General features: G+C 47.9%; 1 protein-coding gene across 1 annotated transcript in view; it reads right to left on the bottom strand.

Moving 5' to 3' along the window:
* CSMD2 (CUB and Sushi multiple domains 2) overlaps positions 1-21,802 on the bottom strand; it is a gene marked incomplete at both ends in the record, with an annotated part of 666,422 nt that overhangs the window by 418,251 nt on the left and 226,369 nt on the right. Inside the window, 1 exon segment of the mRNA XM_082863599.1 lies at positions 19,973-20,167. Coding sequence (XP_082719725.1) covers positions 19,973-20,167 — 195 coding nt within the window.

The following is a 21,802-nucleotide window of genomic DNA, read 5'->3' as shown; positions in this document are numbered from 1 at the left end:
AGCACTGGTTTTTCAATTATTGCAGACTCAGTGTGAATCCCTCCTCTAGGGCTTCCAGCTGGGTGACTTAGTGGACGTTATCCAAATTTCCTAAGCCTGCCCTCCTGGAGCTTGTATGCAAGTAAGTGATCGTAATCCACTTAGCATATCATGTATTAGAGATACGGACTAAGTTGTAAAGAAAGGAAAAATGCAGTATCAGGGTTCAAACGTGTATCAGAGGCAGTAGAGTAACAACAATCAAAGCTACTGCTTATTAAGCATGTCCACTGTGCCAGGCGCTATTCTAACTACTCTACATACTTCATGACCCTACGAAGTATTATTCCCATTTTACAGGTAAAGAAACCAAGGCACAAAGAGTTTCCGTTATTTGCCAAAGGCACAGCGTATAGTGATTAAATGAGCTGGGATTTTTAAGCCCAATAGTCTGATTACAAGGCCTATGCTCTTAACCAACACATTCTTGTCTCCCAGAAGTATAATTCACACTTTGAGGACAGAGATAAAATAGTACATTACTTTGCTTGGGTGAGTCAGTTTGGGAAAGCTTAATGCAGGAGGCGCCATTAGAGCTGGGTTTTGAAGGATGACTAGGAGATCATTAGAGAAGAAATGGAAAGGCATTTATGAGAAAAGAGAACCAAAGGTCATAAGCATGGAAGCCCCAAAGCACAAGGCATATCTAAGATAAGTAGTTCTAGATGGCCTAACACAGAGTGAACAGAGAGGAATGATGGGCGATGGTACTGGAAATGTAGAAGGAGCCCCAGGACAGAGAGTGCTGGGCCCAAAAAGATTGGAAGCAGCGGACCATATTGGAAAGAAAATGGATTTTAGGATGATGAAGGTGAAGATTTGAATTCAGGTTCCACAGTTTGCCAACCACGGGACCTTGGGTGATTTACTTCTCTAAGCTTCATTCTGCTTCTCTGTAGAACGGCTTCTTATGACAACTGAATGGCATAATTAATGTGACAGTACCGAGCATTAGCCAGAGACTAGCATGTGTTAGATGCCCAACTGGTGCCAAGTTCTCCTTTTCTTTCCACTTCATCTTGAAGATCAAAGGCAGTGAGGAAACAGGATTAAATTTGCGTCATAGGAAGACCACTGTGGCCGTGGCACAGACGAGGTCTGAGCTGGGGGAGCGGGCAGGATGCCCTTGATAGTGCAGAGTCACCAAAGTCAAGGTGAGGCCAGATGTGATCTGAGCTAAGGCCCTGGGGGGTGGGGGAAGGATCTGATTGAGAGATAGTTAGGAAGTAGAATCTACAGGACTAGTGGTCCGGAGGGATGATTTCCAGGCTTCAGCTACGAGCATCTGGATGGATGAAAGGTGCCGCTTCCTGCAGCAGGGAACCCAGGAGGGGGGCATCTTGTGGTGCGGAAGGCAACCAGGGTTCAGTTCTGGACACCAGGGCTGAGTGTGTGTGGGAGATGAACCAGTGGAGAGATGGAGCTGACAGTTGGATAAACAGAAGCAGTGTGGGATGGAGATAAAAGTGAGTTTATTCAGTGGCCCTGAACTATTCTTACGAATGTCGTTCTACAGGGTCACGGTCTATTTCAAGAGAGTGAGCCCATTTCTACATGCCAGCTCCCTGGTATGTATGAGCACAGAAGTGAAGGCACCTCACTCAGTAGGTACTCATGAATGTTTCCCTCCCACACTCATTAAGTGAGCACCTACTGTGTGCCAGACACTGGGCCAGGACCAGCACTACATCATGAAAAGCTTGATTTCATCCCTGTCCCAAGTGTTTCTCACACACAGTGGCTCCCCCGAATTGTTATAACCGAGGTGTCGAGGCACAGTGATAGCAGATGGGACTTAGGGAAGGCTTCACACAGGAGGCAACATTTGTGTTGAAACATTCATTCATTCAACAAATGTTTACTGAGTGCCTATTATGTGTCAGGCACTTTTCTAGGCACTAGAGATTCGTTGGCAAATAAAACAAAAGAAAATCCCTACCCTCATGGAGCTTACATTCCAGTCAGAAGGAAACAGACAATACCCAAGATAAATAAGTAAACCCTATGGTGAGTGAGGTGGTGATAAATGCAGAACGGAGATGGGGAGTATTCTGCACTGGAAGTGGGGGTATGGACATTGCAGAAAGGTGGTCAGGGAAGGCCTTGCTGAGGAGCTGACATCTGAGCCAAGACCTGAAGGAGGGAGAGGGAAAGCCAGACAGTTATCTGGGGAAAGAGCATTCCAGATGGAACAGCAAGTGCAAAGGCCATGGTGTGCAGAGGCCTGGCACTGCTGAAGGGCCCGGAGCACTGGAGTGAGGAGGAGAGTGGCAGGCCCCGTGGAGGACCTTTGAGGCCACTGTTAGGGCTTGGGCTTTAACTTGAGTGAGATGAGAAGCCAGTGGATGGTTCGGGGCAGATGACATGATCTGACTGGTGTATTAACAGGATCCCTTGAGGTGCTATGCAGACAATAGACCAAAGAGGAAGACGGCAGAAGCAAGGAGCTTGTCGAGGCTACGGTGATGGTTCAGGAGAGAGATGATGGTGGCCTGGACCAGGTGGTACTAGTGAGAGGGAGTCAGTGACTGACTGCATTTTGAATGCTGAGCCGGCAGGATCCACTTCAACTGAGGGCTGACTGCCTGGTAGGATCAGGCGAAAGGGTGTCCTGGGCAGCAGAAAGGCAAGAGCAAGGCAGCTGCAGGGGTGAGAGCGTCATTTAGGGACTTGGTCAGGACTGTGTGAACTCAAAGAGCAAAGGCAGAAATGGTGGAGCTGGGCTGGGAGGGAGGCAAGGGCTGTGCTGTGAAGGGCCTCGGATGCCAAGGAAAGGAGCTGCGGGTCTATTCTCCCCCTCCTCCCTTTCTCTTTCACTACCTCCAATCCAGGTGCCCAGGCCCCGTGAAGGGAGGAGGGAGGGAGGGAAGGTAGGCAGATAGCCTTGCCTAGCTTTAAATCTAGTTTGCCGGTGCTATTTGTTTGTTGTATCAGATCACACGGTATTTCCACCCTGGGTATCTCTCTGGCAGGAGCCTATGAAGTTTGACATTCAAGGCAGGGTTTGTCTCCTTCTGATGTAAATCACTTCACCGTGACCACTAGCAGGGAGATAAGCTACAGGAGCCAGCCAGCAAGCGGGAATTTGTCAATGTCACTCCCAGCAAGCACTGGGCCTGCCGGCCCCAGTAGTCCCACGTTGGCCCTGTCTACAGCAGGTGGAAGTGTCTACACCCCTAGCCATAGTGGCTTCATCTTGGCTGCACTGAAGGTTAGGAAAATCATGGTCAAAGAAGACACACTTAACCTGGACCTTGAAAAAGGAGTAGGAGTGTGCTGGAGGGAGAGAAAAATAAGGGGCTCCCGGCAGAGGAAACAGGGCATCTGGAGGTAAGGGGGTCTGAATGGGTGTGGTGTGCTTGGGGAGCGGTCGGCTTTCCTCCAGATGAAGGTGCAGGATGCAGAGGTGTGTGATGGGGTGGACGTGGAGAGGAAGGTAGCGGTCAGCTCAGAAAGGCCCTGGTGGTCTTGCTAAAGGGATGGATTCTACCCTGCAGGTGTCGGGTAGACTTGCCAGTTTGTCAGCAGCGAGTGAAAGCCCAGGCCTGCTTTAGAAAGATGACTCCTGGTCCCCACGTGATGGATGGATGATGTGGTTTTGGGGTGGCGAATGTGCCCAGTGGGGAGAAAGCAGTGAGGAGAACGGTGAAGAGGCTGTGCCCGACGTCAGAGCCTGAACCCGTGGCCGTGGGAGGGAAGAGAAGGAACAGAAGAGATTCAAGAACGAGGCTGGGGTAGAAGCAAGAGGATGTGGCTTCCACCACCCAGGAGTGGGCTGTGAAGGGGAGGAGGGGAAGAGCATACTGAGGTCTCTAACAGGGTAACAGTGCTGAGGATGACAGGGATGCGGGATGGTGATGACCCCTTCCCCGCCCCCACGCTGAATGTGAGCGCAAGAGGGATAGGCAGGTGGGCCTGGAGCCTAGAGACCAAGAGGCCAGGAGTGGGCGGGATGAAGAGGGAGCTGGCTCCACGGGAGCGAAGACGGCCAGGGGCAGAAGACATTTAACGGGCAGCAGGCAGAAGCAGAGGCTCCTGAAAGGAGGCTGACAAGGAGCTCCCACAGGCCTGCAGTCCACACGATCTGCGCGTCTAGATGATGACGCAGCAGCAGAAAGGCTGCAGCGGAAGCAGGTCTTGGGGGAGAGAGAACAACTCCTCAGCCTCCTGCCTGGTTCCTGGTCCTAGAAACCCTTCTAGGTATCCATCTTATGTCGTTCCCAACACACCCTGACCAAGACCGTCCTCATCCTCTCCTCCCACGACACTCAGCCTTCTTCCAGTTTCCTGTCTTGGAGGGGGGGTGTCAGCACTATTCACCCCACGCCTCATGGCAGAGCTGGGGGACATCCTCAACCCCTCCTGCCCCCCACACGCAACAGTGACCAAAGCCTGTCTGTCCTTCTAAGCGGCTCCTGATTCGGTCTCCTGTCTTCACTGCATCTGCTCTACCCTAAGCCACATCGTGGTCCAAGCCCAGCCATGAAGTCTCCCTCCTGTGTCTAAGCATCGCTCCTGCCCCAGCACACCCACTCCTCACACAGAAGCCTGAGTGATCCCAAACAGTACAGACCTGACGACACCACGCCCTTCAGCAGGGACCTTCGACAACTCCACTGTCACTCAGAATATCCTATCCAGGGGCTGACATGGACCTCATAGGGCCTCGCCTCATACCAGCCTCTACCTGCCCACTTTCTGTAACCACACCAGCCTCCTCCCAGCTCTTCGGTTGCACCAAGCATCTCTCTGCCCAAGGACCTTTGAAAGTGCTACTTTCTCTTTCTGAAAACATCTTCCCTACCTCCTTGGGCCTGGCTGGCCCCTGCTTAGCCTTTAGGTCCCAGTCTAAGTGTCGCTTCTCAAGGACGGTTCCAGAAACAGAATACCCCTTCTCCCCATCATATACTTTTAGAGCACCACATACTTTCCCATAATCAATTGATCGACTTAGTAATTTATTTAATGTCTAGACAGTAAAGTCCATGAGGGCAGGGGCCATGTCTGTTCTGTCCCCAGCAGCTACCACATTTCCTAGTGTATAGCAGGCACCCAATAAATATCTGTTGAACAAATAAATGATACAGGAAACTGAAGGTCAGAAAGGTTCAGAAGGTAACTTTGAGAAGGTAATGCAGTACGGGGCCAACTTAGGATTCCAGCTGAGTCTCTCTGGACCAGGACTGTGGTCTCCTCCATTACATCACACTTCTTGAAACCAAGCAGGATCCTGTTGGATATTCCCAGGGACAGACCCTTCCCTTCCCACCCCTAGTATCCCCCACCTCTTGTTTTTAAAATACCTTTAGCCTCCACCATCAGCTTCCTTTGGCATCAGCCTCCACCATGATACCAAAACCAGACAAAGGTGTCACAAAGAAAGAAAACTACAGGTCAATATCACTGATGAACGTAGATGCAAAAATCCTCAACAAAATACTAGCAAACAGAATCCAACAGCACATCAAAAGGATCATACACCATGATCAAGTGGGGTTTAGCCCAGGAATGCAAGGATTCTTCAATATATGCAAATCAATCAATGTGATAAACCATACTAACAAATTGAAGGAGAAAAACCATATGATCATCTCAATAGATGCAGAAAAAGCTTTTGACAAAATTCAACACCCATTTATGATAAAAACCTTCTAGAAAGTAGGCATACAGGGAACTTACCTCAACATAGAAAAGGCCATATATGACAAACCCACAGTCAACATCATTCTCAATGGTGAAAAACTGAAACCATTTCCTCTAAGATCAGGAACAAGACAACGTTGTCCACTCTCACCACTATTATTCAACATAGTTTTGGAAGTCTTAGCCCCAGCAATCAGAGAAGAAAAAGAGATAAAAGGAATCCAAATTGGAAAAGAAGAAGTAATACTGTTATTGTTTGCAGATGACATGATACTATACATAGAGAATCCTAAAGAGGCTACCAGAAAATTACTAGAGCTAATCAATGAATTTGGCAAAGTAGCAGGATACAAAATTAATGCATAGAAATCTCTTGCATTACAATACATTAATGATGAAAAATCTGAAAGAGAAATTAAGGAAACACTCCCATTTGCCACTGCAACAAAAAGAATAAAATACCTAGGAATAAACCTACCTAAGGAGACAAAAGACCTGTATGAAGAAAACTATAGGGGCTTCCCTGGTGGCGTAGTGGTTGAGAGTCCGCCTGCCGATGCAGGGGACATGGGTTTGTGCCCCGGTCCAGGAAGATCCTACATGCCGTGGAACGGCTGGGCCCATGAGCCATGGCCACTGAGCCTGTGTATCTGGAGCCTGTGCTCCACAACAGGAGAGGCCACAACAGTGAGAGGCCTGTGTACCGCAAAAAAAAAAAAAAAAAAAAAAAAGAAAAAAAAAGAAAACTATAAGACACTGATGAAATAAATTAAAGATGATACAAACAGATGGGGACATAGACCATGTTCTTGGATTGGAAGAATCAACATTGTGAAAAGGACTCTACTACCCAAAGCAATCTACAGATTCAATGCAATCCCTATCAAACTACCAATGGCATTTTTCACAGAAGTAGAACAAAAAATTTCACAATTTGTATGGAAACACAAAAGACCCCGAATAGCCAAAGCAATCTTGAGAAAGAAAAACAGAGCTGGAGGAATCAGACTCCCTGACTTCAGACTATACCACAAAGCTATAGTAATCAAGACAGTATGGTACTGGCACAAAAACAGAAATTAGATCTATGGAACAGGATAGAAAGCCCAGAGATAAACCCACACATATATGGTCACCTTATCTTTGATAAAGGAGGCAAGAATATACAGTGGAGAAAAGACAGCCTCTTCAATAAGTGGTGCTGGGAAAACTGGACAGCTACATGTAAAAGAATGAAATTAGAACACTCCCTAACACCATACACAAAAATAAACTCAAAATGGATTAAAGACCTAAATGCAATGCCAGACACTATCAAACTCTTAGAGGAAACCATAGGCAGAACACTCCATGACATAAATCAGAGCAAGATCCTTTTTGACCTACCTTCTAGAGAAATGGAAATAAAAACAAAAATAAAAAATGGGACCTAATGAAACAAAAGCTTCTGCACAGCAAAAGAAACCATAAACAAGACAAAAAGACAACCCTCAGAATGGGAGAAAATATTTGCAAACGAAGCAACTAACAAAGGATTAATCTCCAAAATTTACAAGCAGCTCATGCAGCTCAATATCAAAAAAACAAACAACAGAATCCAAAAATGTGCAGAAGACCTAAATAGACATTTCTCCAAAGAAGATACAGGATTGCCAAGAAACACATGAAAGGATGCTCAGCATCACTAATCATTAGAGAAATGCAAATCAAAACTACAATGAGATATCATCTCACACAGTCTGAATGGCCATCATCAAAAAATCTACAAACAATAAATGCTGGAGAGGGTGTGGAGGAAAGGGAACACTCTTGCACTGTTGGTGGGAATGTAATTGATACAGCCACTATGGAGAACAGTATGGAAGTTCCTCAAAAAACTAAAAATAGAACTACCATATGACCCAGCAATCCCACTACTGGGCATATACCCTGAGAAAACCATAATTCAAAAAGAGTCATGTACCACAATGTTCATTGCACCTCTATTTACAATAGCCAGGACATGGAAGCAACCTAAGTGTCCATCGATAGATGAATGGATAAAGAAGATGTGGCACATATATACAATGGAATACTACTCAGCCATAAAAAGAAATGAAATTGAGTTATTTGTAATGAGGTGGATGGACCTAGAGTCTGTCATACAGAGTGAAGTAAGTCAGAGAGAGAAAAACAAATACCATATGCTAACATGTATATACATGGAATCTAAAACAAAAAAAAAAATGGTTTTGAAGAACCTAGGGGCAGGACAGGAATGAAGACACAGACATAGAGGATGGACTTGAGGACACGGGGAGGGGGAAGTGTAAGCTGGGATGAAGTGAGAGAGCAGCAAGTACATATATACACTTCCAAATGTAAAATAGATGGCTAGTGGGAAGCAGCCGCATAACACAGGGAGATCACCTTGGTGCTCTGTGACCACCTAGAGGGGTGGGATAGGTAGGGTGGGAGGGAGATGCAACAGGGAGGAGACATGGGGATGTAGGTATATGCATAGCTGATTCACTTTGTTATACAGCAGAAACTAACACACCATTGTAAAGTGATTATACTCCAATAAAGATGTTAAAAAAAAAAGTATATCTAGCTGAGAGCTAACTTAGCTAGTAAGGTTCAAAATGGTTCAGTAAAAAAAAAAAAAAAAAAAAAAAGAGCCATGTACCACAATGTTCATTGCACCTCTATTTACAATAGCCAGGATATGGAAGCAACATACGAGTCCATTGACAGATGAATGGATAAAGATGTGGCACATACGTACAATGGAATATTACTCAGCCATAAAAAGAAATGAAACTGAGTTTTTGTAGTGAGGTCGATGGACCTAGAGTCTGTCATACAGAGTGAATTAAGTCAGAAAGAGAAAAACAAATACCGTATGCTAACACATACATACGGAATCTAAAAAGAAAAAAAAAGTTTCTGAAGAACCTAGGGGTAGGAGAAGAATAAAGACGCAGATGTAGAGAATAGACTTGAGGACACTAGGAGGGGGAAGGGTAAGCTGGGACGAAGTGAGAGAGTGGCATGGACATATATACACTACCAAATGTAAAATCGATATCTAGTGGGAAGCAGCCGCATAGCACAGGGAGATCAGCTCAGTGCTTTGTGACCACCTAGAGGGGTGGGATATGGAGCCTGGGAGGGAGATGCAAGAGGGAGGAGATATGGGGATATATGTATACGTACAGCTGGTTCACTTTGTTATAAAGCAGAAACTAACACACCATGGTAAAGCAATTATACTCCAATAAAGGTGTTAAAAAAAAGAAAAAGGTTTAGTGTCGTAGGCCTTCCCTGCATCCCAAAGAGTACATTTAATTAGAAAAGTGGAACAATGCAGAAACAAAGGAAAAGAGTCAAGCAAGACAAAACAACAATAGTTTGGCCATAAAACAAAGTCAAGGGCCTTTAGTTCCACCTCAAGGGCTATAGACAATATCCTGAGCCATATCCTTGTGTTGTTTTGCAGAGACTAAAACCCTCACCAGGTTAAAGAAGTTAACTGCATGCTGACCACCAGCATGTAGAACCCATATCTGTTGGAACCAGAAGGTTGATGATGTTGACTCCCAATTACCTCACCACCAACCAATCAGAAGAAATGTCTGCGAGCTGATCAGGCACCCCGTGACCCTCTCCCTCACCTTGCTTTTGAAAACCCTTGCGTGAATGCCATCGGGGAGTTCGGGTCTTTTAAACATGAGCTGCCCCTTCTCTTTGCTTGGCCTTGCAATAAACGCTGTACTTTCCTTCACCACAATCCTGTGTCAGTAGTTTGGCTCTGCTGTGCATCAGGTGAGCAGACCCAGGTTTGGCTCGGTAACACTCCCTGCTTGATAGCAGTTTGGTAAGCCATCCTGAGACAGTCAGACTTCCCAGTTTTAGTCAACGACTTCCAGACTGTGCTGGAACTGAGCACTCGGAGCTTAAGACCCTCTAGCCAGAGGCGCCTGTCTACTCTGAAGCTGGCACCTTTGCTGTTGGAGTCTTCCCTGTCTCTCAGGCTCCTTTGACACCCTTGTTCCTGCGCCATTCTGTTTTGATTGAAGACGCTGTAAAAGTTGTTTGGAGGTTTTCTCACACTTTAAACAAGGTATCATATTTCATGGTTACAACTTCAGAGTCATAAAATATAACCTTCAGCTGACACCACACTCCTAAAAATATTAATTTACACTTTCTCCTTCTGTGGCGATGGGCATTCTCCATTGTTATTAAGTCATGTATATTCTAGGGTGCAGGTGTGTTATGCTGATAGCTGCCTTTCCAAGTTTATGACTTTATGATTGTCTTTAAGTTCCACTGAAATTTCCTCAATTAACTATAATTTTAGAGAACTATCCCTCAGCTCCCTTTGATGTCTAATGACTCACAAATTTCAGGTAGGAATGGAGGAACCTACATTGTATTCCTCCCCACCCCAGCCCCCACCATTTCAGGCCAATTCCAGGGCACAATCTTGGATGCCTAGAAGCTTTGGGGCCCTTGGCATTGGGGTTCTACCCGTATCCTCCCTCCCCAGGGCTACTCAGCCTCTGAGGAAAGGAAAATTCCAATAGGCCCCCTACTGGGGAGAAGCTACCATCTTACAACTCTAGTGCAAGGCTGAGAGAGCCAGGGCATCGTTGCCCCAAACCCACCAGCAGTGCTCCCCCTTTCCTTGTACTGTGCAGCTCAGTGTCCCTGCTCAACCTCATTAGTCCACTCTTCTGGGGCCTCAGGATTCTGCCCCTTTATCCTTGGCTTTATCAAGGACACCCCTTCTTAAATGCCAACTGCCCGAGAGCACTGTTATTTCCGCCACCCCCAGAATTCTTCGTAGAAACTTCCCCCGAGGTGACCTTCTGAGAGGATGAATGTAAACAGGACATGGTATTCGGCTATGTACCTCTTCTTTGCTGCACTTACATTACAGGCCAGGCATCGTGCTAAATGCTGTACCTGCATTTTCTCATTTAATCCTCAAACTGCTCAAAGAGACAGGTGTTATGTCACCCACAGTTTACAGATGAGGAAACTGAAGCTCAGAGAGTTTTTTTTTTTTTTTTTTTTTTTTTTTTTTTCAGAGAGTTTTTAAAACTTGCCCACAGTCATCTGGCTACTAAATGCTGGAGCCAGGATTCAAATCCATAACTCTCTGACTCCAGACCCACGCCAGTATCCACCTATTTCTCTGCCTCTCAGGCCTTGGTCACTGCAATGCCAGTCTTGACGTGGGCTTCCGGAAGCCCCAGATCCTGGAGGGGACTTTTCCAGGTGGGAGAAGCCTCTTCCCACTCCCCCTCTTCTCTGCGTGACGGGCCTGAGGCAGAGGCATTGTGCATTCTCCACAGCTAGGACCCCGCCACCCACGCTCAGGTAGAGGTGGGGGAGTCTTGGGTCAGGTTTCCTCATAAGAGACCCTGGTCCCCCAGACCCTGGCCCCCACCCCAAAGTGGCATCTGCCCAGCAGAATCGCCTCAGGCCCTTTCCCTGGGGCTTCTCTCCTAAAGAGCTCCTGGTACAAGTTAAAGAGGAAGGTCAAAGGGAAACCACAGCAGACGGGGCAGTCCCTGGCCTGGTGGACCCGTGCAGGGGATGTACCTAAGAGGGGACCAAGTTGTTGGGTCCCGGACCAAACTGCAGGAGCTCTGGAAGTAACGATGCCATCATGAGTCTCTTGCCATGGGTCACAGGCCGTTGTCCTTGTCTACAGTAGACAGGGTTGGCCAAGATCGTGGCTGGCAGGCACACGGACTTGGGCAGAATCACCCTCTAGCTGTGCGACCACAGGCAAAGTACCTCACCTCACCAGGTCTCACTGTAAGATCTTAACCTCCTGGGGTTTTCGTAAGGATTATATTAGATAACACAAGGTCTGGCACATAGCTAGTGCTTGATAAACGCCGGCCAGCGATGGCCGTGGCTCTGAGAATCACGACAGCTAACTGTCATTGAGTCATTGCTGTGAACAAGGCCCTCTGCTGCGAGTGGAGCATTGATCAACTTGAGCCCCACTTCACCTTCTGAGTTAAGTACTACTGTTATTATAATTCACAGGTGAGAAAACCAGGGCACAGAGAAGGGCACTCACACCCACAGTCACTCAGCTAGTGGGTGTGAGTGGCAAGGCCAGGATTTGAATCCAGGTGATCGAACTCCAGAGCCCACATTCTGCGTGGTTCTGTGATAGTAACAGTAGTGATGGCAAAGGCGACAGGAGAAGGACTAGTGAGCCCAGCGGCAGTAGAGGCACCCCGTAGTTAGGAATGCCCTCTGGGAGCCATGGTCCATGCCAAGTCCCTGTGCTTGGAATCACTCAATGTCCACACTGTCTGGCAGGGTATTTGGTGCTTTCTGTAATGTTGTATAATTTGAGCAGCACAAGGGGTCCCAGCAGGCAGTCCCCAGACCCTCCCGGCTATCTCCATTGCCACGTAGGGTCTCTCACCCCTCTCCTGATCTCTTTCTAGCTTGGAACTGCCCCCAGCCACAGAACTGATACCCCTACTTGGAGATCTCACAGGCATCTCAAACTTGACCCGGACAAAATGAGCTCTCTTGACTGTATTTAGGGCACACACTTCCCACTCCCTGTTGCAGTCGTCCCCATCTCGGTCACTGGCATCCTCACCCTGCCAGCACTCCAGAAAGAGCCTAGGGGTCAACCCCGACCCTTTGTTCCATCAGCACCTACATGCCTTCCATCAGCAAGGCTGTTGGCTGTGCCCCTAAACCACGGCCCCAGTTTACCCCCTTCCCTCCACCTCTACCACGGCCACCCTTGACCGAGATGCATCGTCTCCAGCCTGCACACCTGCCATAGCTGCCTCCTGACTGGCCTCCCAGTTGTGCCTCTTGCCAGCTACAATCCCTCTCCCTTCTGGCACCCGGGGTGATCATTTTACACAATGCTGAAAAGCCTTTCCTGGCTCCCTCCTGAATTTAGAACCAAACCCACACTTCTGGTCCTGCTCCACCACAGCCCCACCCACTCCCCTCGCCTCCCCCCCAACTCTACGTTGCCCGCTGTGGGTCTGCTTTCTGTTCCTCTAACAAGCTCTCTCCCACCTCAGGGCCTTTACACCTGCTGTTCCTTCTGTTGGGAATGCCCCGGTCATCACATAACAGGCTCCTTCCTGTCATTCAGGACTCAGTTCAAATGCCGCCTCCTCAGAGTCCCCTCCTGACGGCTCCCTCTGAAGCAGCCTCCCTTCTTACTAGTAACTTGATTTCCCTCATAGCTCCTATTACGATCTGAAATTTGTTTACTGGATTTCTTGCCTGTATTCTGCCTGAGGATGCTAAAACGTAAACGCCCTGAGATCACGGAACTTGGTCTGACTTATTCATCACTGCGATTCTCTGCATCTAGAACAATGTCTGGCACTTAATAAGGCAGTTAATGAATAAGGACTGAGTCAGTGACTGGCGGGCACATAGTAGGTACTCAACCAAAAGGTGTTAAATGCTGAGTGAATGAACAAGTAAGCAATCACCCTTTAAGGCCACTACTCGTGTCCCCGCTTTAAAACTCAGAAGGGTTTAGCCGGTGACCCAGAGCTCTGGGCTGGCATGGCTAGGGTTGAATGTAGGTCTGTTTGAATCCATGCTCTTTCCATGCCTGACACTGCTTCTGTCTCAGATTTCACAGGTTCCTCTCCCTGGGGCCAAAATATCTGGAATGCATCTGGGCACTGGCCGCCCAAGCTGCAGACCGAATCCCTGTCTCCCTGGGTTTGGGGGCAGCCTGCAGTGCTGGGCTTGGACCTCAGGGGCCAAGTCTTTCTTGTTCAGGATGCTTTCTCTCTACCACCTGCCTCTCAGCGCTCAGAGCATCTGAACGTGATTCCTTCCCCATGCGGTCCTCTTTGATCCAGGGCCAATGTCCCTCACAAGTCAGGGGCCTGTTGCTGAAATCCACATGTTCTCCCTTCTTACGGATCAAAGAGGTTCCGCAAGGTTCAGGGCTCCCACGGACTTCCGCCTTTGAAAAGGTGCCGAAAGTGACACAAAGTGAAGGGAGACCATGTGGTCTCTGCCACCTGTCACCTGTCTCACTGCAAAGCGTCTCCAGTCACCCCACCTCACAACACCCCACCTTTCCTCCTTCCCTCTGCCACCTGGGCCAAGCCTTGATGGACTAGTAGCCTTGGGCTGGGCCTCCTTCGAGGTGAGACTCGCACCTGCTCTGCCCCTAGACCCTAGATGGCCCCCATTCCCTCTTGGTCTGGGCTGTGTCTCCAGACCAAGCTCACCTTTCAGCCAGGCGGGTGGCGTCTGCTGTGTGAGGCAGAAGCACCACCCTCCAAGCTGCTCTGTGAAGCCTGGGACTCAAGGAGCTCGTGTCACTCTGAGCTGCCGGGCAGGCTGGCGAACCCAGGCCAGTAATTTCCCTTTCAGGCTCATATGCCTACATAATCCTTGTGGGGAATTAGACCCATCCAGCCGTCGGTTCACTCAGCAAGTATTTACGGACAGTATTTATGGACCACTGCCCAGTGGATGACGTTTATCCACTTACAGATGCCAGCCCTTGAGAGTTCTACACGAGAGAAAGAAAGGCCAAGAGGATGCTTTAATCCTCCCTGGGTCTGAACCCATTAACCCTGGCATGACCACAGCTCCTGGTACCATGAGGCACACGAGGAGGACCCTTCTCTGTTCCTTTCAGCTCAGCCTACTAAGGAAGGGCAGTTTGGAAAATCACTTCCAGAAAATCACAGGCATTATTGAGGATGCTTCTCACGCTATTCTTGCAGCATGTGGTGAATTAGACAGAGATAATGGACCCGAATCGCAGGCAGTGGAGGGCCCTGGGGGCTCGGAGAGTGGGACAGCATTTTGTGCCCTCCCAGTTCTGAGCAGAGCTTTGTCTCAGAGCCCTCAGGCCCCGGGGAGTCTCCGGGGCTCGAAGCCCTTCTGAAAGCAAGATTTCACATGCTCGGCTGGCTTCCTTGGTGTGTGCATTCTGGAAGGGAGCATTTCTGCTGTGGCTAATTGCAAGCTACTTAGAGAGGACTTAGAAAAGTCGGCCTCGGCCTCCTTCCGGAAGGGCCTTGTGCTCCATGCTAAGGAATTTGAACTTGACCCTGTCAGTGATAAAGAGTCACTGGCGGGAGTCTGAGCAACGTGTGATGCTGTCAGATCTGGGTCTTAGGAAGTTCACTCCTGCGGTGGAGAATGAATTGGGATGTGTGTGGTGGGGTGACTGGAGACGCTATGCAGTGAGACAGGTGAGAGCTGAGAGGGCCTGGGACCATCACCCCTGAAGAGCGGCAAGGGCGTGGAGGCCAGTGTCAGTGCAGAGACGGATTTGCCAGGTCGCGGTGACTAAGGGCACAGGGAAGGGTGAGGAGTGTAAAGATGCCACTGTGGTGTCTGGCTTGGCCACCTCGGATGGTGACACTCTTCACCAAGCTGGGGAAGGCAACAAAAAAAGCAGGTTTGGGAAAATAGGAAGTTAGGTTCTTGGGCGTGCTGCATGGGAAGCACCCTCCAGGGAGGGCTTCAGGTGAGTTTGATATCACTGTGGGTCTGAAGCTCAGGACAGAGGGAGGGCTGGACATAGAGAATGAAGAGTCGTCCCCAAGCAACAGTAGAAGCCTCGGAGTGGATGAGAAATTCCAAGAGAGGCAAGAAGTTCCCAGAGAAGAGGCCATGCTGGGCCCTCTGGCTTCAAGGGGAAAGAGGAGGAGAAAAGTCAGTGGAGAAGTGGGGAAAGAATCATTGTCATCTGAGAGGTTGAGAGAAAATCAGGAGCGACTTGGGAGAGAGCTGTGGCCCCCAAAGGGTCTGCACACCCATGAATTACTGCTGTGATGTGAACACTGGGGGAGCACCCCAGCCCACTCTGCCCACTGAAAGGCCAGCCCTCACTGCCCCCATGCCAGGACGTGCAGACCCTGCACTGCGGGGCCATGGTCTGACCTGGCAAAGGAAGTCCTCCTTGAGGCAGCCCTCATCTTATCTTTGACTAGTGGGTTAACAAAAAAGATATTTTAACAGCCAGCCCCAGGGTTTCTTCCAAGTGAAAGCTCTCTCTGTTAGAGACAATATCACCCTATACTTAAAGAGCTTGGGTCGGGGAGGGAGACATCAGCCTGTAAGGAGATGGCAAAGCCAAGGGCAACCGGGCTCTTGTGCCTAAGAAGTCGACAGAAGTCCTGAGACGGGGCCGAGGTCGAGAGGCAGCAAAGTGGAGGAGGCTGGAGTGAGACGAGACGGGGCAACGCACACCACAGGGAAGCCGGGGCTTGCCAAGACAGAAGCCAGGGAGAAGCTTCCGGGGGGGAGCCGAAAGGCTCTGGGGTTCCTGACTGCTCCAATTTTCATTTCAAGCGACTTGCATTGTTGAGGTGTGAAGTCCCTGCATTGCCACAAACCTCCAATAAAGGCTGTGCTGCATGCAAACACCTTTGTTAATGGTTTTGTTTTTGTTTGGGGCGGGGGGTCAGGAAAAATGGGCCAAGTTTTCAACTTAGGTTGGCAGAGCAGAACCAAGACGGGTGACGCATGGCAGTGAGTTCAAGGTTCAAAGGAAGCCAGAGCTGACAAAGATTCCTGAAAATACTTGGAGGGATTGTAGATTTCCACCTCATTAAGATGGGATACGGATGTGAATTGTACTTCAGAGGACAGGGTGACAGTCCCTCTGCCTCTGATATATGGGCTACATTTGTCTTTAGTTTCCATATTGATTAAAAAAGTATGATATTTATAGTTCTGTAAAAAGAACGAGAATTGTGTTTTCCGTTTCACAGCTTACACACTTAATTTCATTTACTATCATGTTTCACATTCTGTTACCATGTTACAACTCTGATGCCTCTCCTTGGAAGATCAGTGTGTTAAACCGTGACATCCTCTGGGCAGGGAGTGGGTAGAGGTGCCATCAGGAAGAGTGGAAACAGCAGATTCAGACCACAGTTAGGCCACTCAGGGCCACACACTTGTGTGTAGGGGCCAAGGTCTCATGTGATTGGTCAAGACATTCCCGGTATCAATCACATGAAGAGAGATGTGTCCCAAGTTATCCCATGTTAGAAAGGGGGCCTGAGAGGAGGGGACTTAGGAAGGCGAGAAACGAGACTAGTTTCCCCAGGCTCCATCAAAAAGGACCAACAAGGCTGAGGCCAATTCTATTGGCTGAGGAGGGCTAAACAAACACAGAGTCAAGCAGCAACTCAGATTGATTGCTTGTGGCTTGCCTGTTGGAAAGGAATTCACAGTTGCCTCCAGACTCAAGCAGGAAGGGTACTATGATCAATTAATTATGCCTCCCATGGGAATGGTAGAAGAGAAAGGGATCTATGTGCCAAGTATTTTCCATTGCCCGTGTAGACAGGAAAATGGGTGTGAGCATATGGTGGAAGGAGGGAGCTGCTTCTCCTCGAGCTAGTCTCCTGATAGTAACTACAGAAAACCTTCCTCTAAACTTGAACCCAAGGAGAGCTACTTGTTCCAATCACTTCTCAACTCCTTGAAACAATCCTCCTAGACTTATACCTGGGTGTTCGGAGATCCATGGGATTTCAAGATGAGGGTTTCAAGAAGGAAAGAGTGGTCAAGAAGGCAAAAGCCTGTTGAGACATCAAGGAATATAAGGGCCAAAACAATTCCCATTTGACTTGGCAACGTGATGCAAAATATTTGCAGCAAAGGCCAGTTTGCAGGGGAGTAAGTGGGAGATGAGGATAGACAAGGCTGGGTGGAGCTTTCAAGATGCTGGGCATTGTTGGTGTCATGAGGAAACCCTTCTCATGATGTCACAGTTTATATAAGGTGGTTAAAAATATCTACATGTATTATAATCTCAATCATATATATATTCACAATATATGCATGTACACAATATGTATTAGACAAAGCTGGAGGCATAACCCTCCCAGACTTAAGACAATACTATAAAGCTATAATAATCAAAACAGTATGGTATTGCACACAAAAACAGACGTATGGATCAATGGAACAGAATAGAGACCCCAGAAATAAACCCACATGCCTACAGTCAATTAATCTTCAACAAAGGAGGCAGGAGCATACAACGGAGAACAGTCTCTTCAGCAAATGGTGCTGGGAAAGCTGAACAGCCACATGTAAATCAATGAAGTTAGAACACTCCTTCACACCACACACAAAAATAAACTCAAAATGGCTTAAAGACTTAAATAGAAGACATGACACTGTAAAACTCCTAGAAGAGAACATAGGCAAACATTCTCAGACATAAATTGTACCAATGTTTTCTTCACTCAGTCTACCAAGACAAAAGAAATAAAAGCAAAAGTAAACAAATGGGACCTAATCAAACTTATAGGAAACCAACAACAAAATGAAAAGACAACCTACAGAATGGGAGAAAATATTTGCAAACAATGCGACCAACAAGGGCTTAAATTCCAAAATATACAAACAGCTCAATATCAAAAACACAACCCAATCAAAAAATGGGCAGAAGACCTAAATAGGCATTTTCCAAAGAAGACATACAGATGGCCAACAGGCACAGGAAAAGATGCTCAACATCACTAATTATTAGAGAATTGCAAATCAAAAGTACAATGAGGTACCACCTCACACCAATCAGAATGGCCATTAGCAAAAAGTCTACAAATAATAAATGCTGGAGAGGAGGGAAATGTGGAGATAAGGGAACCCTCCTGCACTGTTGGTGGGAATGTACATTGGTGCAGCCACTATGGAGAACAGTATGGACGTTCCTTAAAAAACTAAAAACAGAGTTGCCGTATGATCCAGCCATCCCGCTCCTGGGCATATATCCAGAAAAGAGGAAAACTCTAACTCGAAAAGATACATGCACCCAATGTTCATAGCAGCAGTATTTACCATAGGCAAGACGTGGAAGCAACCTAAATGTGCATCAACAAATGAACAGATAAAGAAGATATTACACACACACACACACACACACACACACACACACACACACACACACACACGATGGAATATTACTGAGCCATCAAAAAGAATGAAATAATGCCATCTGCAGCAACATGAATGGACCTAAAGATTATCACACTAAGCGAAGTAAGTCAGAGAAGACAAATATCATACATCATTTACATGTAGAATCTTAAAAAAAATGACATAAATGAACTTATTTACAAAACAGAAACAGATGCACAGACAAAGAAAACAAATTTATGGTTACCAAAGGGGAAGCCAGGGGCAGGGGGAGGATAAATTAGGAGCTTGGGATTAACAGATATATATACTATTATAAATAAAATAGTATATTTTAAAATATACTATTGTATATAAAATAGATAAATAACAAGGTCCTACTGTATAGCACAGAGACCTATATTCAATATCTTATAATAACCTATAATGGAAAATAATCTGAAAAAGAATATATATGTATATCTGTATCACATTGCTGTACACCTGAAACTAACACAGCATTGTAAATCAATTATACTTCAATTTAAAAAAAAGAGGAAGAAGATGGGAAGGGAATATATGAAAATCGTGGTTAAAATGGGTAAATTTTGTTTCTTCTTTATTCTCTTCTGTATTTTCGAAGCTCACTTAAAATGGTCATGTGCTATTTTTATCATCAGATAAGAGGCATGGGAAATTATTTTTGAAATAAGCTTGATTACTATACAGGGGCAATAAGAAATAGGCTGGGAAGGGGGTGACCAACTGTCTCGGTTTGCCTGGGACTGAGGGGGTTTCCAGGATGTGGGACTTTTGGAGCTAAGAAATGGGAAAGTACCAGGGAAACCGGGATAAGTTGGTTACCCTAGCTGGGAGGCTGGACCGATGCAGCACTGAAGGAAGTTGGGTTTTTCTGGGGGGCAGTGCTGGGGTAAAGAGGTTTTGAGCATATTTGAAGACTGGGAGGAGGACACCATTATATAGGGAGAGAAGTTGAATTTACAGAAAAGAGAGAAGAACTGCCGGCGTGAGATCAATAGGAAAACAGCTGGGAGACAGCCGTGCACAGGAGACACATCGGTAACAGGAAGAGAAATGATGTATCTTCCGAGATAGGAGGGCAGGAGGGAAGGGCAGACAGACTAAAAATAAATTTGTTGATGCAGGGGAAGCAGGTTGAGGGAGTGCACACCTGAGGACTACGAGGTCCAGGGAGGCCTAAAAGCCCCTAGAATACCTGGGGACCCGGAGGACCCTTGGTGGCCCCCAGACATGGGCTCCCCATAATGGGTACCCCACCTCCTGCTGGAGTGGATGGAGACTGGGTCCCACTGGAAGCTGCAGCATCCCTCCAAGGTGCTGCCCACCCCTCAGGCCCTCCCTGGCCACCTACCTCTGCAGGAGGGCAGCGGGAAGTCCCACGTGGCACTGTTCTCAGAGCCAGCGTGGCAAGTAAGCACGGCGTGGCCCTCCAGGAAGAAGCCGGGGTTGCAGCTGTAGCGGACCTTGTCGCCGAGGTTGAAGGTTGAGCCCTGCTGGACGCCGTTGGGCAGCCGCCCGGGGTTCCCACACGTGTGGCTGGGGAGAGCTGTGAGCAAAAGGAGAGACACGCAGCCCGTGAGCAGGTCTCCAGCCCTGACACCTGGCCTCTGAGCAGCACCTCTCTGGGTGACCCTCCTCCCCGGACCTCCTTTCCTCTGTAGGACAGGGCTGCCCCTGAAGGCTGCCTGGTCCCTGAGTACTCGCAGGGCTCACACGTTCAGGAGGAGCTGCACACGCAACTTATACCTGGACATCCAGGTTTCCTGCCTTTTCTCATGTGCAGCCCTGGATGTGAAGTATGTCTGAACTGTGGGTAAGCATCAGTTAAATCCATTTCACCTGTATCCTGCCTTCACCAATCAAGGTCGTTTTAACTGTTGCTACAAAAGACTTGCATGTCCTCCAAGAGCCTGAACAGTAAGATGTTTGCCTGAATTGTTTTCCAGGAACTTGTGTCTAGTTCAAATTAAGCCAGTTAAGACTAGCTCTAACTGGACATGCGCAGGTGTCTGCTTGTTGACTTTTGATGTCGGAGGGCCCAAAACTCCACCCTCAGATGGTGCTAAGCACCCCCAAAATGGAGGTCTGTAGCTTAGTTACACCTGAGCAGACCGATGATTACTGCACCTTTTTCCAATCACCTTTCCCCATGCTCCCCAAGTTCCCCACGCCTCAGACCACACTGCTTCTTTAGTCTCTATCCCACAGATACCCTAAGCCCCTTGCCTTTGGGAAGGCCGATGTGAGACTTGTTCTCCCATCTCCTCGCTTGGCTGCTTTGTGAATAAACACTCTCTTTGCTGCAAACCCCGGCGTCTCAGAGCTTTGGCTAAAACGAACCTGGTTCAGTAACACGTCCATCCCCTCACTCGAGATGCCCCAGGGAAATCACTTTAATCTCTTGGGTTTGGTTGCTCTGATCTCAGACTCCACAGTCCTTTCCAATAAACACCATGGAAGGGACACAGACAGTGGCACGGAGTAGGTGCTCATTAAACCCGATGTCCTTTCTTTAATGATCTGCCCCAGCAGCCAGAGCTGTACTTTGGCCCAGCAGGTTTGGGGGAGTTGAAGGGGTCATTAGTGCTGGAGTAAGCAGTGAGGTAGGGAGACAAGAACCTGAGTTCTGATCAGACTGACCCGTTTCAAGGGGAAAATAGGGAGCCGGAGAATAAGATGTACAGTGTGCCACCTGAGCCAGAGCAATAACGCCAGCTGCCAGTGTGGACTCATTATCCAGAGGAAATGGTCTTGGTGAGCGTGCGTGAGATCATGACCCGCCAGTCAGGAGGGAGAAAGGGAGGGCACAGCTCCTCTGTGCCCGAGTCACTTGTTCAACCTGACTCAGCTCCCCCTACCCTTTACCTTTCTTCCTAGAGTTGGAACTGCCTGTGTCCAGAAGGTCCCACCTCCTACCATTTCACACCTCCCCATAAGGCAAGGACAAGTGGTCACAGCCATGTCCAGATTGCCATCCAAGTACCTCTCCATTAATTCATCTGGCGATGGTTTATTGAGGCCAACCCTGAGAGGTCGCAGAGCAGGGTGGTGGAAAGAACAGACCCGAGAGCCTCAGTGCTTGGGTTTGCATCACAGCCTGATGGATAACTACCTGTGGGACCTTGAGCTAGTCTCTTAACCTCTCTGTGCCTCAGTTTCCTCCTTTGTAAGAGGCAGTTCG

This window comes from Leucopleurus acutus, assembly GCF_964270905.1.
Source record: "Leucopleurus acutus genome assembly, chromosome: 2".
NCBI classification, from domain to species: Eukaryota; Metazoa; Chordata; class Mammalia; order Artiodactyla; family Delphinidae; genus Leucopleurus; species Leucopleurus acutus.
The sequence above is the reverse complement of the archived record's forward strand: the minus strand, read 5'-3'. Positions and strand labels throughout refer to the sequence as shown.